This window comes from Mobula hypostoma, chromosome 2 (assembly GCF_963921235.1).
Source record: "Mobula hypostoma chromosome 2, sMobHyp1.1, whole genome shotgun sequence".
In the NCBI taxonomy this organism is placed as follows: Eukaryota; Metazoa; Chordata; class Chondrichthyes; order Myliobatiformes; family Myliobatidae; genus Mobula; species Mobula hypostoma.
In genome coordinates, this window is record NC_086098.1 from 28,080,631 (window position 1) to 28,096,742 (window position 16,112).

Sequence of the window (16,112 nt, forward strand, 5' to 3'; positions counted from 1 at the left end):
CTCCAAGACATCTCTGACCCTTGCACCCGGGAGGCAACACACCATACGGGAGCCCCATTTGCGGCCACAGAAGCTCCTCTCTATTCCCCTTACCATGGAATCCCCTACCACAACAGCTCCGCCACTCTTTTTCTTGCCCTCATGCGCAGCAGTCACCCACGATGCCATGATCCTGGCTACTGCTGCCTTCACCTGATCAGCCATCTCCCCCAACAGACTCCAAAGCGGTATATCTGTTTTGGAGGGGGATGACTGCAGAAGACTCCTGTACAGGTCGACCCTCTATAATCTGGCACCATTGGGACCTGAGGAGTGCCGATTAGTGAAAATGCCGACTTACAGAAGGATAACATTAAGCAATAGCTAACTGCCTCATCATACCTTTAAAATATCAAAGGGTTCAAAGGTTCATTTAATGTCAAAGGAATGTACACAATATACATCCTGAAATGGTTTTTCTTCGCAACCATCTACGAAAACAGAGGAGTTCCCCAAAGAATGAACGACAGTTAAATGTTAGAACCCCTAAAATCCACCACCCCCTCTCCTCTCTCCCACGCGTAAGCAGCAGCAAGCAACAATCCCCCCTCTCCACCGGCAAAAAATAAAATGCACCCACTACCAGCTGTTACGTACCCCGTAACTGGGTTGCCAAACCAGCAGAAATGGATCACTCAGTTGGAGTCTGGAGTACTAGAACTAAGAAAGTTTTATTAAAGAAACAAGCAACACATTAATCGAAAGGATAATAAATGCAACAGTTCAGCGATGATAAACGCACATGTGCACAGAATTAAGATAACAGCATCAATCAAGCTCTATCGTTGTCTAGGGGTAAATGACCAATTTCAAAATGACTCAAAGTTCAGTCCAGTTTGTAGTTCAGTTCGCAGTAATCGTTGTCATGGCGATGGACAAGGTGGGGAAGAGAGACATAGAATAGGAACAACTCATCATTCAGCACAGCTTCACTCACAGACCAGCGAGATGGCTCACAAACAGCATTTGGGCGGGTCCTTGGTGATGTCACCTGAGGTCACCGACTGTGACCCCTCCTCCAGATGCGGTCGATCCTCTGCAGTGAACCCGGCACCCAGGCAAGGGCGGACACACACCGGGTTCCCGCTGATCGTACCTTTCCACCCTTGTTGTTGTCTGGCACTTCTCACCCACTCGTGAGAAGCGCACCGCTTCCAGGGTCTCGTTACCTCGGGTGGCGTGTGTGTCTGTCTTAGCGAACCTGTCCCTTTTTATCCCCCTGCTGGGGTATCGCCTGTCCATCACTTCAAACAGTTCAGGGCTCAAAGGGGGGAGCCGCTCCAGACAGCTCTTCCTCCCACATCCCTTCATTACACATCTCCAGACGCTGCTCCATTGTTCCTTATCTCTCCTTCCCCTGAGGGCAGGTGGCAGACCAACTGCTGATGCCACTGATGCTAGCCCAGGCCAGCAAACATCTTAATTTTATGTATATTCTCGTAACACTTCCCCCCTTTAAGGATTTTTACCGGGAGGTAAAAATTACAAACATGACTACATTATCTGATACATACACAATATACATCTTTAACAGTTATTTAGCTAATACAGAGAATTTGAAATTGTCAACACCTTGACAGACAGTCATCACATTTTCTGTTCCTTTTACACGTGTTATTAATAATCCCTTAGACCAGGCTCCAACTCAGCAAACTTCATAGTGGCCAAAAACACTGATGAATTGCGACCAATGTAACCTCTCATTTGGTTTTGTCCCGGACCACAACAACAAGGGTCGTCCCATTCCGACTCAATTTTCCCTCGCAAGGGCTTAGTAGGAGGGGGACGGGTATTGACCGCAGAGTTATTGCAAAACTTCCTGCAGTACCCCACCATCTCCAAAAGCCTTCTGAGGGCCCTCTTGTCTGTCGGGGTTGGGAGGTCAGCGATAGCCTGCACTGTAGCTTGCATCACTGCCAGCTGCCCCTGTGTCACCACAATTCCCAGGTAAGTGACATTCGTGTGGCCGAATTCATTTTTTCCAAGGTTCACTATCAAGCTGGCTTCAGACAGCCGTGTTAAATTGCCAATACACACCTCTGTGTTCATCAGCCCTTTAGTCACTGAATTACTCAAAAAATATGGGTGTTGTTTACTTGGCTGCCCTATTGTAACAGACATAACCCAACGTCCCAGTTCTTTGCATTTCCTCGGGACAATCAAACACATGGGTGCGAGTCGTTTAATTACTCCTTCGGGGATTAAGGGAGAGACCTTATCAGTAGACCTGGCCAAAACAATAGCCTTCTCCCATCTGACCGATCCCATCCTAATCTTTTCAAAATGGTTTTTTTCTCTTATCAAGGGGCCCCTAGCTTCATTGATTTCCACGCTAACACCGACTAGGTTTGTTAGCATATCAAAAGCCGGTGACCGTCTCAGTTCGCGTCGGTCATGATCAATAACATTTTTCCCCCTGGGCAGCCGGTAACTCTCTTTCATGATTCCACCAACTGTTTCCTCCAGCACCGCAAAATGTCCACCGGGGGGTACCTCGTGGGCCATGTTAAAAACCTCATCCCCATAACTCTTTTGCACCACCCCCCACTCCTCATCTGCGGGTACTGTACTTGATTTCCCTTTCTTCCTTAGCACTTCCTCCTCCGCACAATAGCTTGTCAAGGCTGTGTCAGAGAGAGCGGTCTCGGCAAAAACCATCAGCCCCTCGTCTCGCTCCTGCGTCTGCACAAATTCTTTCCTGGCTACTGCTACGTCCGTCCCAGCTCCCTCACTACCTCTTATCTCACTACACCCTGTCTCATACAAGGTTGGCAGAAATGTTTCAGCCAAATTCACCATCGCGGGCGGGGCCTCCATGCTGGCAGGCTGACCCGTCAATCTCACGACTGGGAACACGATTCCTCCGGCGATGTCATTACCGAGCAAGACTTCCACGTCTTTCATCGGTAATTCGGACCTCACCCCGATCGTGACTAGTCCAGAGACCAGGTTGCTCTGTAAATGTATCTGGTGCAAAGGGACTGATTCTGTCCCTTCCCCAACACCTTTGACCTCTACCTCCCCAGTCTGGGTCTCTGAGCTAAACTCTAATACACTCTTCAGTATTAGTGACTGACACGCTCCCGTGTCTCTCCAGATCCGCACTGGAACTGGTTTTAACCTCTTTTTCACTGACACCAGTCCGGCCGAGATAAACCTCTCGCGCCCTTCCTGGACTTTTTCAGACCTGTCCTTCCCTAGCGGTTCGCTTAACAGCTCAATACAGCCATTCAAAATTTCCGCTTTTCCTTTCCCCGTCTCCTTCCTTGGGGCAAAGCACCTGGACGCAAAGTGTCCGACTTTCCCACAATTATAACAGACGACCCCAGGAGACTTCCTACCAGACTGCTCCCGGTCTACCTTATCCTTTTCACTAGTCCCCGGCTTACTTTCTGACTTTTCCGGTGGACTCTCCCCGCCGTCCTGACTACCCTTCTGGTAGCCTTTACTCGGGGCAACCTTCATTTTATGCGTCAACGCATACTCATCCGCTAACTTAGCAGTTGCGGCTAACGTGGCTGCCTCTTTCTCATCGAGGTAGGGTCCATACCCTCAGGGACACAACCTTTAAACTGCTCAATCAGAATCAGCTGCAGCAGTCTGTCATAATCCCCCTCTACCCCTTTCGAGGCGCACCAACGCTCACAATATGTTTGCATCTCACGAGCAAACTCCAAATACGTGCGGTCCCACCGCTTCCTCGCATTCCGGAACCTCTGCCGGTATGCCTCCGGGACCAACTCATAAATCCTGAGGATGGCCTCCTTCACCACCTCATACTTCTGGGCATCTTCCGCGGATAAGGCGGAGTAAGCTTGTTGGGCCTTCCCTTTCAGTACACTCTGAAGTAAGACAACCCACTTATCCCTCGGCCATTCCTGACTTATAGCTACTTTTTCGAAGTGGAGAAAGTACCGATCCACATCGGTATCGTCAAATGGGGGAACCAGCCTAACCTCCTGGGTCGCCCGGAACCCTCCACCTTGGCTCGGCACGAGCCCCTGCTCGGCCCTTATCTTTAACTTCTCCAGCTCAAATTCCCTTTCCCTCTGTTTCTCCTCTCTCTCCAACTGTCTGTCCCTCTCTCTCTCTCTCTCTCTCCAACTGTCTGTCCCTCTCTCTCTCTTCTCTCTCCAACTGTCTGTCCCTCTCCTGCCTTTCTAACTCTCTCTCTTTCTCCTGCCTTTCTAACTCTCTCTCTTTCTCCTGCCTTTCTAACTCTCTCTCTTTCTCCTGCCTTTCTAACTGCCGTACCCGGAACTCGTGCTCGAGTCTCAGTTTTTCAAGCTGTACCTGTACCGCGTCTCCAGCAGGTTTTTCAATAGACACCTCCCCCAGCTCACCTTGGGGAAACACACCTTTAGATACATAGTGCTCTACAATAGCTCTGTGTATCTCCTCTCTCCTCATTGTCGACTTCACCTTAGCAAGATTCACCCGTTTTGCCACAGCTATCAATTCCGATTTCCTGGCATCCTCTAATGCCTCCAAGGTCGGCGCCTTTATAAATTCCTCAACCTCCATTTCTGCTGTTTGTCTTTTCTTTCTTTCGGGAATTTTAACCCAATCAATTTACTCCGTCCCAAATTTAGCGTTCAAAATCCCGGACGAGCCCCCACTTATGTTACGTACCCCGTAACTGGGTTGCCAAACCAGCAGAAATGGATCACTCAGTTGGAGTCTGGAGTACTAGAACTAAGAAAGTTTTATTAAAGAAACAAGCAACACATTAATCGAAAGGATAATAAATGCAACAGTTCAGCGATGATAAACGCACATGTGCACAGAATTAAGATAACAGCATCAATCAAGCTCTATCGTTTTCTAGGGGTAAATGACCAATTTCAAAATGACTCAAAGTTCAGTCCAGTTTGTAGTTCAGTTCGCAGTAATCGTTGTCATGGCGATGGACAAGGTGGGGAAGAGAGACATAGAATAGGAACAACTCATCATTCAGCACAGCTTCACTCACAGACCAGCGAGATGGCTCACAAACAGCATTTGGGCGGGTCCTTGGTGATGTCACCTGAGGTCACCGACTGTGACCCCTCCTCCAGATGCGGTCGATCCCCTGCAGTGAACCCGGCACCCAGGCAAGGGCGGACACACACCGGGTTCCCGCTGATCGTACCTTTCCACCCTTGTCGTTGTCTGGCACTTCTCACCCACTCGTGAGAAGCGCACCGCTTCCAGGGTCTCGTTACCTCGGGTGGCGTGTGTGTCTGTCTTAGCGAACCTGTCCCTTTTTATCCCCCTGCTGGGGTATCGCCTGTCCATCACTTCAAACAGTTCAGGGCTCAAAGGGGGGAGCCGCTCCAGACAGCTCTTCCTCCCACATCCCTTCATTACACATCTCCAGACGCTGCTCCATTGTTCCTTATCTCTCCTTCCCCTGAGGGCAGGTGGCAGACCAACTGCTGATGCCACTGATGCTAGCCCAGGCCAGCAAACATCTTAATTTTATGTGTATTCTCGTAACACAGCGCTCAAGCGTGAGCTAAGCGATAGCAAAGGTAGACTTGCAGTTACCCCAAAGACTACATTGCACTCGCAGTTACTGAGGGAGTCCTCTTAGTTCTATTCCTCCACTTAGTAATATGCTTAAATTCAGCGGGTCACCACATTTGATCTGTGGTCGTAGGCAGAAGAGAATGGAGCGCCAGCCAGGCAACACCGGAGGGTAGTGCGCGACTGGCGGCAGGCGGGCGAGAAGACGGACCGACTCAGCACGCACCAGGTCCCCCGCCGCTAGCAGGTGAGATGGGCGGGTGCTAGGTGGGCGCACCTCACGCAAATGATATTAATAAATGCAGGAAAACAAGCAGGAATCACCTGCTGTGCTTACAAGAGCACGCGAACACATGAACAGATCTAGCGCAACCAAAACAATGCGCAGCAGATTGGTACGGTGACCCGAAAAATTTGAAATTACAGTTGCGTGGAAAATTTGAAATCAGTGTGGATTGTCGAAGGAACTGGATTACAGGTAGCCGGATTAGTGAATGTCGACGTGTACTACCTTCCTGCTGGTCACCCATTCCATATCTTTCCGTAGATCCTTAAACTGCGGTGTGACCAACTCACTAAATGTGCTAACCACAACATTCCCAGCATCTCGAATGCTCCAAAGTGAGTCCATAAGCAGCTCCAGTGCCACCATGCGATCTACCAGGAGCTGCAGCTGGACACACTTCCTGTACACGTAGTCTTCAGGAAGGTATAGGAAACTCAAATGAATTTTGCCTATAGCAAAACATGAATTATAGCTGCAGCTATGTTTATGTTGACTGTGTGCATAAAAGTTTGACAAATTCACATCAGCATTCACTAATTTTGGTGTCAGCAGCTGAAGACTTCAGATGCACATACAGCTGTCTGAAGACAAGCCACTTCCATCTTTACATCTACCATCACCAAAACCCTGTAATGCCCAGTTCAGCACTCACAGTAGCTGATCTGGTTAAAGGCCTTCCGGCAGTTACTGGAATTTTCCAGAGCAGCCCCAGACCCTTAAAAGGAATGGCCTTGCTAAAATCAAGGAAAGCAAGATGTAGAACTGTACTCCAGCTGCCCACCCAGGGCCTGGGGTTCTTTTCAATGCTGGGCCTGCATCTAGGGTTACTCCCCCATACCAGGCCTGAATCAGAGCCTCTGTACAACCAAGGACCCTAGGCCCTATGTTGTGTAGTGTACTGGTGTTCACACGACTGTCACAGTACAACAAAAGGTCTGCCTGAATAACAAAAATAATACATTTGTTACATGTAACTGTCACCATATGACATTGGGTAAGGAACTGGTCTATAAATAGAACATTGTGGTACAGTAGCAATGAAGAAAGATCTGTCCTTGAACAATACTAGGAGATACATGTTGGTATCGTCATAGAGTCAGAGAAAAGTAGAGCACACAAACAGATCCTTCGGCATATCTAATCCATGCCAAGCCATTTAAACCTGTCGACTCTCATTGACCTGTACCAGGACCATAGCCTATTCACGTACCTATCCAAATTTCTCTTAAATGCAGTAACTGAGTTTGCATGCACCACTTGCACTGGCAGCTCGTTCACACTTTCACAACCCTCTGAATGAAGTTCCCCCACACCCCTCCCCCCAATGTTCCACTTAAACTTTTCACCTTGCACCCTTAACCAAAATATCCGGTTGTAGTCCCACCCAACCTAAGTGGAAAAAGCCTGCTTTTGGTTTTCTATACCCCTCATAATTTTGTATACCTCTATCAAATCTCCTCTCAATCTTCTATGTTCCACAGAAGGAAGGGTAAGACGAAGGAACACATATCAATCCTCATAGAGAGATCAGAAGTGGAGACAGTGAGCAGTTCCAAGTTTCTGGGTGTCAAGATCTCTGAGGATCTAACTTGGTCCCAACATATCAAAGTAGTTATAAAGAAGGCAAGACAGCGGCTATACTTTATTGGAAGTTTGTAGAGATTTGGCATGTCAACAAATACACTCAAAACCTTCTATAGTTGTATCATGCAGAGCATTCTGACAGGCTACTTCACTGTCTGGTATGGAGGGGCTACTGCACAGAACCGAAAGAAGCTGCAGAAGGTTGTAAGTCTAGTCAGCTCCATCTTGGGTACTAGCCTACAAAGTGGTGTCTTAGAAAGGCAGTGTCCATTATTAAGGACCTCCAGCACCCAAGGCATGCCCTTTTCTCATCTCACTGTTACAATCAGGGAGGAGGTACAGAAGTCTGAAGGCATACACTCAGCAATTCAGGAACAGCTTCTTCCCTTCTGCCATCAGATTCCTAAATAGACATTGAATCTTTGGACACTACATTGTTTTTTTAAAAATATATAGTATTTCTGTTTTTGCACGTTTTTAAAAATCTATTCAATATACATATACTGTAATTGATTTACTTTATTATTTAAAAAAAATTTTTTTTCCTCTCTGCTAGATTATGTTTTGCATTGAACTACTGCTGCTAAATTAACAAATTTCACGTCACGTGCTGGTGATAATAAACCTGATTCTGAATAAAGTCCTAACCTTTTCAACCTTTCCATATGACTCAGGTCATCCCAAAAACATCCATGTAAATTTCCTCTATACTCTTTCAACCTTACTTACATCTTTCCTGCAGGTAGGTGACCAAAACTGCAAACAATATTCCAAATTAGGCCTCACCAATGTCTTATACAACTTCAGCATAAATCCCATCTCCTGTACTCAATACAGGTGCACATTCCTTTATCCGAAATTCTGAAATCCAAAAAGCTCCGAAAAACAAAGTTTTTTTCGCCAACAGCTGACGTCACTCAGGTGTGACGTGGCAGCACTAGCAGAGGCTGCCAACCGTCAGTTGTGGCTCAGCGCTCGTACTGGTTACACGTGCATTTGCTGTTTGCTGATATTTTGTGTTCACTGTTGACTTTGTGTTTAATTTCACTCTGAAAATGTCAAAAAGAGCAGCAGATACCCCTATGGGTAACAATGAGAAAAAGAGAAGGAAGCATCTATCATTATCAATAACACAGAAAGTGGAGTTATTGCAGAAGCTTGATCGTGGTGTGTCTGTGCGGCATCTTACTGAAGAAAATAGTGTCAGAGCTACCACTGTATATGATTTAAATAAACAAAAAGACAAGTTACTGAAGTTTTATAGTGACAGTGATGTTTTACATTTATTTCAATAAGTCATTTACCATGTGTTTGATTCGGTTCGTTTGAAGCAGTATATTTTTATGTTTTATTGAACGTTTATGTTGGAAATAAAATATTTTCTCGTCATTATTCCCTAAACAATACAGTATAACAACTATTTACATAGCATTTACATCGTATTAGGTATTATAAGTAATCTAGAGATGACTTAAAGTATACGGGAGGATGTGCGTAGGTTTGGTGCGCCGCCGGGTTCTAAGGTCCACTGCCTTGAGACAGGTTAAATAAGGGACTTGAGCATACGTGTTTTTTGGTATCGGGGCGGGGGGTGGGGGGTCTGAAATCCGAAAAATTCTGAATTCCCAAACGCAACTGGCCCCAAAGATTTCGGATAAGGGTTTGTGGACCTGTACTTTGATCTATGAAGGCAAATGTACCAAGAGCTTTCTTTATGATCCTATCAACCTGTGACGTCACTTCCAATGAATTATAGATATTTATTCCCAGTTCCCTCTGTCCTACTGCACTCGTCACTACTATTCATTCTGTAAGACCTACCCTGGTCGGTTCAACCAAAGTGTAACACCTCGCATTCGTCTGCAATAAATTCCCATCTGTCATTTTTCAGCCGGTCCAGATCCTGCTGCAAGCCATGATAGCCTTCCTCGCTTGACTACTACATCCCCATTTCTAGAACATAGAACACTTGTAGACAGAGGTCTGTCACAATAATTCCATGACAGTAAGATGGCAAAGCAAATAGAGCAGCTGCTTCACAGCTCTAGCTATCCGAGTTCAATCCTTACTCCATCAGGTCTATATGGAGTTTGAATGCTTTCCCTGTGACCTTGGGGATTTCCTCTATCTCCTCCAATTTCCTCCCAAATGACAAAGATGAACAGATTTAAAGACTAATTGGCCAGTGTAAATTGCCCCTATCTTGTTGGTGAGGGGTAGAATCTGGGGGAGTTGATGGGAATGGGAATGGGAATGGAATGCGGCTAGAATAGGATTAGTATTAATGGATGTGTGATAGCCAGTAAGGACTCAGCGGCCCAAAGTACCCATTTCCATACAGTAGGACTCTACAGGCGAAGGGCACATATCAAGCATGGGTACAGCACTGACGGGTACAGCGCTGACAGGCACAGATCTGACTGGATAACATGCCATAAATCAGCACACATCCCCTAACGGCTCCAACTGCAATTTTGACAAGGTTGTTAGAAGATCTGGGACAGACATAACAGGCTACAGCACTTGAACTATTACCATCCCTGCCACAAATTCCCTTCGGCATTTATCCTTGTTAAAGAATGTTAAGTAAACACAAAGGCAACAACTCACAGATAAAAAAGCTTAATTGTTGAAAGTGGATAGTGAAGACATTCCTGACTCAAAGGAACGGGAAGCATTTGTCCTATGAGAAGAATATGAATAAATGTGTTTTGTATCTAATATTTCTTGAAGGCTTGGAGAGTTACCTTTTAGATTTCTCTGCCTCAAGACAGACTAAACATCTTGACAACAAGCTGGGCCATTCAAATGGAAGCCCTTTCGCCTCACCAACTGGAGGGATGTTCAAATGACATTAAACAGTATAGGAAATATAGAAAAATACCGTACATACTGGAAGTCCTCAAAAGGTCAGTAAGTGCCTGGAGAGGGATGCAGAGTTAACATTTCATCATTGATATGAAAACAAAAATGTTGGAAATATTGAGCAGGCTTGGTTGACCTGCCAAGTGCATCCAGCATTTTCAGATTTTCAGTTTTATTTCACATTTCCAACACCTGCATTTTCTCTAGCATTTCAGGTTGATGATCATTATATTCGAAAGAGAAATCATTGACTGGAAATATTATCCATCTTGTCCCTCGCAGATGCTGTCTGAACTATTTCCAGCATTTTCTGTCATATGAGATATGTCATTGCAGCTCAAGGAAAAAGAAGAACAGAAGCCAAGGGTAGCAGCTAGAAGGGCAAAAGAAATTTGACTGGAGCTACATGGCATGTGCACTTTTAAATAGTTCATGGCCTACGTATAGTTAAACTAGGTTAAGGTTTCTTGGGAATGGTCCATGGAAGGGGCTTGGAGTGTAAACCTTGCCCTCCTTTAAAGATGTAATGTTTTACTGATTTAGTAGAATATTAAGATGCCACCAACAGATTCTGCAGACCCAGGTAACTTCTTCCGGTTTGTCCATGAAATACTTTACTTCTCTATGCCTTTCTTTCCTTCTCAAGGTGGTTGCGGTTCTGTGATCTACAGTTCAAACTATGTTCTTCACAACCGGTGGGTTGTCAGACCAACTGTGCAGTCTAGGGCTTCGCCATCTCCAGGAACAGCACAGAAGATATGCGCCCTCAGGGCTGGGAGGTCAGACGTTGGACAGCAGCTTCACGGGTGACTAGATTTCTAGCTGATTTTGCTGTCGTTTGTTAATCACCAGCTGCTGTCAGATGAAGGCCTCTGTACTTGAGTGATCCCTCTCTTGATGGAGGGAGGGAGCCTGTCCGCCCTTGAGACAGTGAGGTGAGGGGGTGGTTTGGAGAAACGCTGCTGAAGATGGTAACACTGGAACAGTAAGTTGCTGGTCTCCACTCTAATTATTGCAAGAGCAATCCCTCTCTCCCTCACTGGAGAGAGAGAGAAAACCTGTCTGAGATACCAAAGTGCTGGTTTGTGAACTGAAGTTCGGTAGCTCTGGATCAATGGGCTGATTGGTGCTTCTGCTGCTGACTGCATGGAGGAGGGGTAGAGGCACTGGTGCATCTGCTGGTGCGGGTGGGAGTAAAGGGAGGGATCGATCTTTTTGCTGCTGCTTGTGCGAGGGAGGAAGAGCTTCGGGGCTTCAATGTTTCTATGGATCTATGGGGATTCTTTGTTTTGTGGACGTCTATGAAGAGGACAAATTTCAGGTTATATACTGTATACATACTCTGATATTAAATGTATTTTGAAACTTTTGCCTTTCCATCTACACATTTACTGAAATAAGAGTTACTTTCTTAGACATATTACTTCTTTGACTGAATTTGATAAAAATGGCTGTTGTTCTTCGGGTCGAAGAGCAGCGCGTTATCCCGTAAACCCCTGAATAGTATTACCTGAAAAAAGTATGATGCTCCACACAAACTTTCCACAATCGCTTTGCTGCTCTGTGATTAGGCAACTTGAAACCAATAGTACTTTCAAACTGATCTATCTGGAAAGAATGAACATAGTTACATCTTTGTAGTACTGTTTTTGTTACCCTCCTCATCTATTAACAGCAGAAGGTTGTTTGTAAACTGCAGTTAAAAATGCTGGTGAACGCAGCATCTGCAGATTTCCTCGTGATTGTGTAAACTGCAGTTTCTTCCTTACTTTACCTTTGCATCATATCACTCCAATTTTAATTAGCTCTACTTCCTCAAACTGACTGCAAAGCAATCCCAAGGGTTAAAGAATAAACTTATGACTATTATAACTCCCCACTCAATCATCTATTAAATAGAGCATCTCCAATGTAATGAGCTCACAAGGGAAATTGTAAAGAAAATAACAAAGAGTGAGCTTTTATCCAATAGTGTGTTTAACTTTGGACTTGCCAAAAATAATAGATGCTTCACTGGATTAAAGGAGATTTCCACCAGCAATTCAGTGGCCTGTAGGTAGATGATATAGTTAAAGACGAGTTCTATTCTTCATCAGTTATAGAATCAACTTATTACTTAAAACTTGCCCCAAGATTTAGGATTCATCATGTTAATGAATAAATTCTCACCTTCTCTCTCTCTCTCCCCCCACCCCCCAACCCCATGGCTGCTGCAAGACGGCGTATCCCATTGCATGGTATATGGATCACTTTCAATTGTACAAATTGCTTTCTCTGTGTTTTGACCTTAGATATTATCTAGGTTGTGATATTCTCAAACAAAGAATTAATGTATAACACTTCCAATTTTCACTCATCTAACTTATCCTTTCTCTCTGAGGCACTTTTTTGCCCAAGAATGTCTACCAAATGGCTTACCACACAATTCATTAAAAGACCATAAGACATAGGAGCAGAATTAGGCCATTCAGCCCATCAAGTCTGTTCCGCTATTCCACCATGGCTGACCCCGGATCCCACTCAATCCCATACATCTGTCTTCTCGCCATATCCTTTGATGCCCTGACCGATCAGGAAATGATCAACTTCCACCTTAAATATACACACAGACTTGACCTCCACCACAGTCTGTGACAGAGCATTCCACAGATTTACTACTCTCTGGCTAAAAAAAAGTTCCTCCTTACCCCTGTTCTAAAGGGTCGCCTCTCAATTTTGAGGCTATGCCCTCTAGTTTTGGATATCCCCACCACAGAGAAAAAAAAAAGCTGCTAGAGTTAGATTTGTTTTTCTAATATCACTTCTTTTTCCTACCCTTCTCTTAGTACCTACTTATGAAGCAATAGGATAACCAAAGTTAATACCTTTATCTACAGCAATTCCCTGGTCTCTTCCAGATGACAGGGCAATAACTTGTCCTTCCTCTAATTTTGTTACAGAATTACCAAATTGATTTATTCATTTTCAGTTCACTAATTGCAATGACTGAGTAAAATTTTGGATCCATTTATCACCTACTAGCTCTTGCTACACCCCTTCACCCTCAACTTTTTTAATACTGGTTGAATCCCTTCCTTCTAGTCCCAATGAAGGGACATGACCCAAAACTTCGACTCCACACGACACTGAGTAAATCAAACAAATCCTGCACAAGTACCTTTCTATTATCGGAACCCACAGTGGAGATTCCAAGCCAATGAATGTGCTTTATTACATGCAGCTAAATTATTTGGAATATGAACATTAGCATTGTTCAATATTTTACTAAAGTCTCCTGTGTACCTAACTAGCATTCCACTAACCTTAAATTATTTTTAAAAAAGCAAGGATAAGTTCTTACTTCTCCAGGTCGAATTTTAATATAGAAATTGCTCCGTTTGTAAGAAATCTTAAGAATTTTTGGCCAAGCAAATCGATTAATTCTGAGACGATCCTTGTAGATGAGCAGTCCATTTGCACATACACCCAACATAATATCCACTCCTTCTGAATCCTATGAAAGCCAACAGAAAAACAGTATAGCTCATTAAAGTATCAACGTTCCTTTTAGGTATCTTGAACTATTGGATAATTCAAAGCTCAGATCAATAACACATGTTTGTACAAAAAAAGATTGATCCAAAAATTTGGAAAGAGTGTCATAACGAACAGGACTTCTTGAATTTTCAAATGCTTCACTTATGTGATCTACGGTATATGGGTCAAAACTCTTGGAAAACAATGAATGATCTAATTTATCACATAATAACGTCGCTCTAAAGATTCTTTTGCATTTAAAGTCTGTCTACTGTCCAATGGAGAAATTTATAGTAAGCATCAGCATTTAGAAATTACCCATCCCAAAGCATGCATGACATATACAATTTAAAGAAAGAAATATTGCCGCTTAATTACAGTGCCACAGGCAAGTCTCAAAAATGCAGTGAAGCAAAGATAGCCTTCACAAATTTCAATCTGAATGAAATAGAGAATATGTGCATTGCAACAAATGGAACACAGAGAAGGAAACCAGGCGAGCATGAAGCATCTTCCCTGCTCCAAAGAGCACTATATGAGGTAATCCTTACCCTCAGCCATCAGGTTCTATGAGTCAACCTTTAGTTGGGGTAATCTTTGACTTGCAAGTCTTATATATCTTATTTTTAAGGTAGCATCTTTTATTCTTTCTTACTTCTCTTCTAATATTTGTGTACTTGGAATGTTACTGTGACACTAATTTCCTTTGGGATCAATAAAGTATCTTTCCATCTATCTATCTATGTAGGACAATAAAGATACAAAGTTTTGGGCCAAGACCCTTCATTGGGACTGGGAAGGGAGACAGCAAATATATAAAAAAAGCGGGGATGAATGGGTGCAGCCAAAGCTGCTAGGTGAAAGATGGATCCAGATGGAGCAAGGATGATCGGCAGGTGAGGGAGGGGGTGAGTGGGAATGATGTAGGATTCCGGAACATGGTAGTAACAAAGAGCTGAAGATGATAAGATGAACGTGGAATAAAGGGAAACTGGTGAGGAGAAAAACTGCTGGGAGTGCATGGTGGGTGATGTGCAGATGGAGAGGGAAAAGAAATGGGGTAATGGAGAGGGGAATTGGAAAGATTAGCAAGTTTGCAGATAACATGAAGGTTGGTACAGTTGTTATACTTTACAATGGGACATAACATTTCCCTACAGAACACCTTCACTCTGATTTGTACTTGTTGCCAGTGTAGTAGGCTAATCAAATTGATTCATTAGTAAGTGATAATCCCCAGGATACTGACAGTGGGAGACATTATCATAGTAACATTAAGAATTGAAAGTTTATATTTTCTCTAGTTAGAAACCTGCCATGGTCGGCTTTTAACGATAACAACCACCTCCATTTGTACAGATCACAACTCTACCCAATGGAGTAATTTACCCCATGCCCATTGACTGTAATTTTGCATGGCTCCTTCATACCACACTTAAAATGTAACACTGACTGCAGCTATTCAATTAATCCCTGTCTTGATCCGTTTAGAAATGTTCCCCTTCATTTATCTAAATTTTTTTTAACAATTATTAAATATGCTCCAACATCCTGTCAAACTGTATGATCCAGATCTTAGTTGTGATCTCTGCAAAATCATAAATTTGCTTTCTTTGCATAGAATCAACTTTTGCTCTGGAAGGTTCCATTTTATCAAAACCCTTCTTAACCTTTGGGTAAAGGCCCCACACTTTTGCTATACAACTTCAATCCCTTATCCACAGTGTTGTAGAAGAAATGTAACACTTCACAGCACCAGCTGTAAGATTTGGGCTCCATTCTTGCTGCTGTGAGGAGTTTAGACATTCTCCCTATGACTGCATGGATGGTACAATTTCCTCCCACATTACAAAGGTGTACGAGTTAGGGTTAGTAAAGTTGTGGGCATACTATATTGACACTAGAAGCATAGCTACACGTGCAGGCTGCCCCCAGCACATATTTGGACTGTGTTGGTCATTGACACAAACAATTCACTTCACTGTATCTTTCAATGTACATGTGACAAATAAAGTTAACTTCTCTTGTCTGCATCTGTTCCAAGGTATGATGTTCTTCTGAAAGTGTAGTCAGAAACAATTCGGCATACCCAAATGTGCGAAGTGATTTATTGGCATCTATATTCTATTCACATTTCCAATGACCACATTCTTTTTTCATAAAAATAACATCAAGACTTCTTAGCTTACCCAGTCACTTTTAAACATGTGCATATGTGTACATAAAAATGATCTGAACACAACTCTACCCACCCTGAAAAATTATTTTTCTGTTTCAATTAACCAAAATTGTATTTAATTCTCTTAACTAAAAA

General features: G+C 43.8%; 1 protein-coding gene across 12 annotated transcripts in view; it reads right to left on the reverse strand.

Annotated features, from left to right (window-relative positions):
• The window catches only part of epb41l2 (erythrocyte membrane protein band 4.1 like 2), a 195,604-nt gene that overhangs the window by 41,231 nt on the left and 138,261 nt on the right, over window positions 1-16,112 (reverse strand). For all 12 annotated transcript variants that reach the window (XM_063034592.1, XM_063034657.1, XM_063034648.1 and 9 more), the window contains 2 exons: window positions 13,623-13,775; window positions 11,793-11,890 (listed from right to left, as the gene is read on the reverse strand). In XM_063034592.1, coding sequence (XP_062890662.1) covers window positions 11,793-11,890; window positions 13,623-13,775 — 251 coding nt within the window. The remainder of the gene's footprint in view (window positions 1-11,792; window positions 11,891-13,622; window positions 13,776-16,112) is intronic.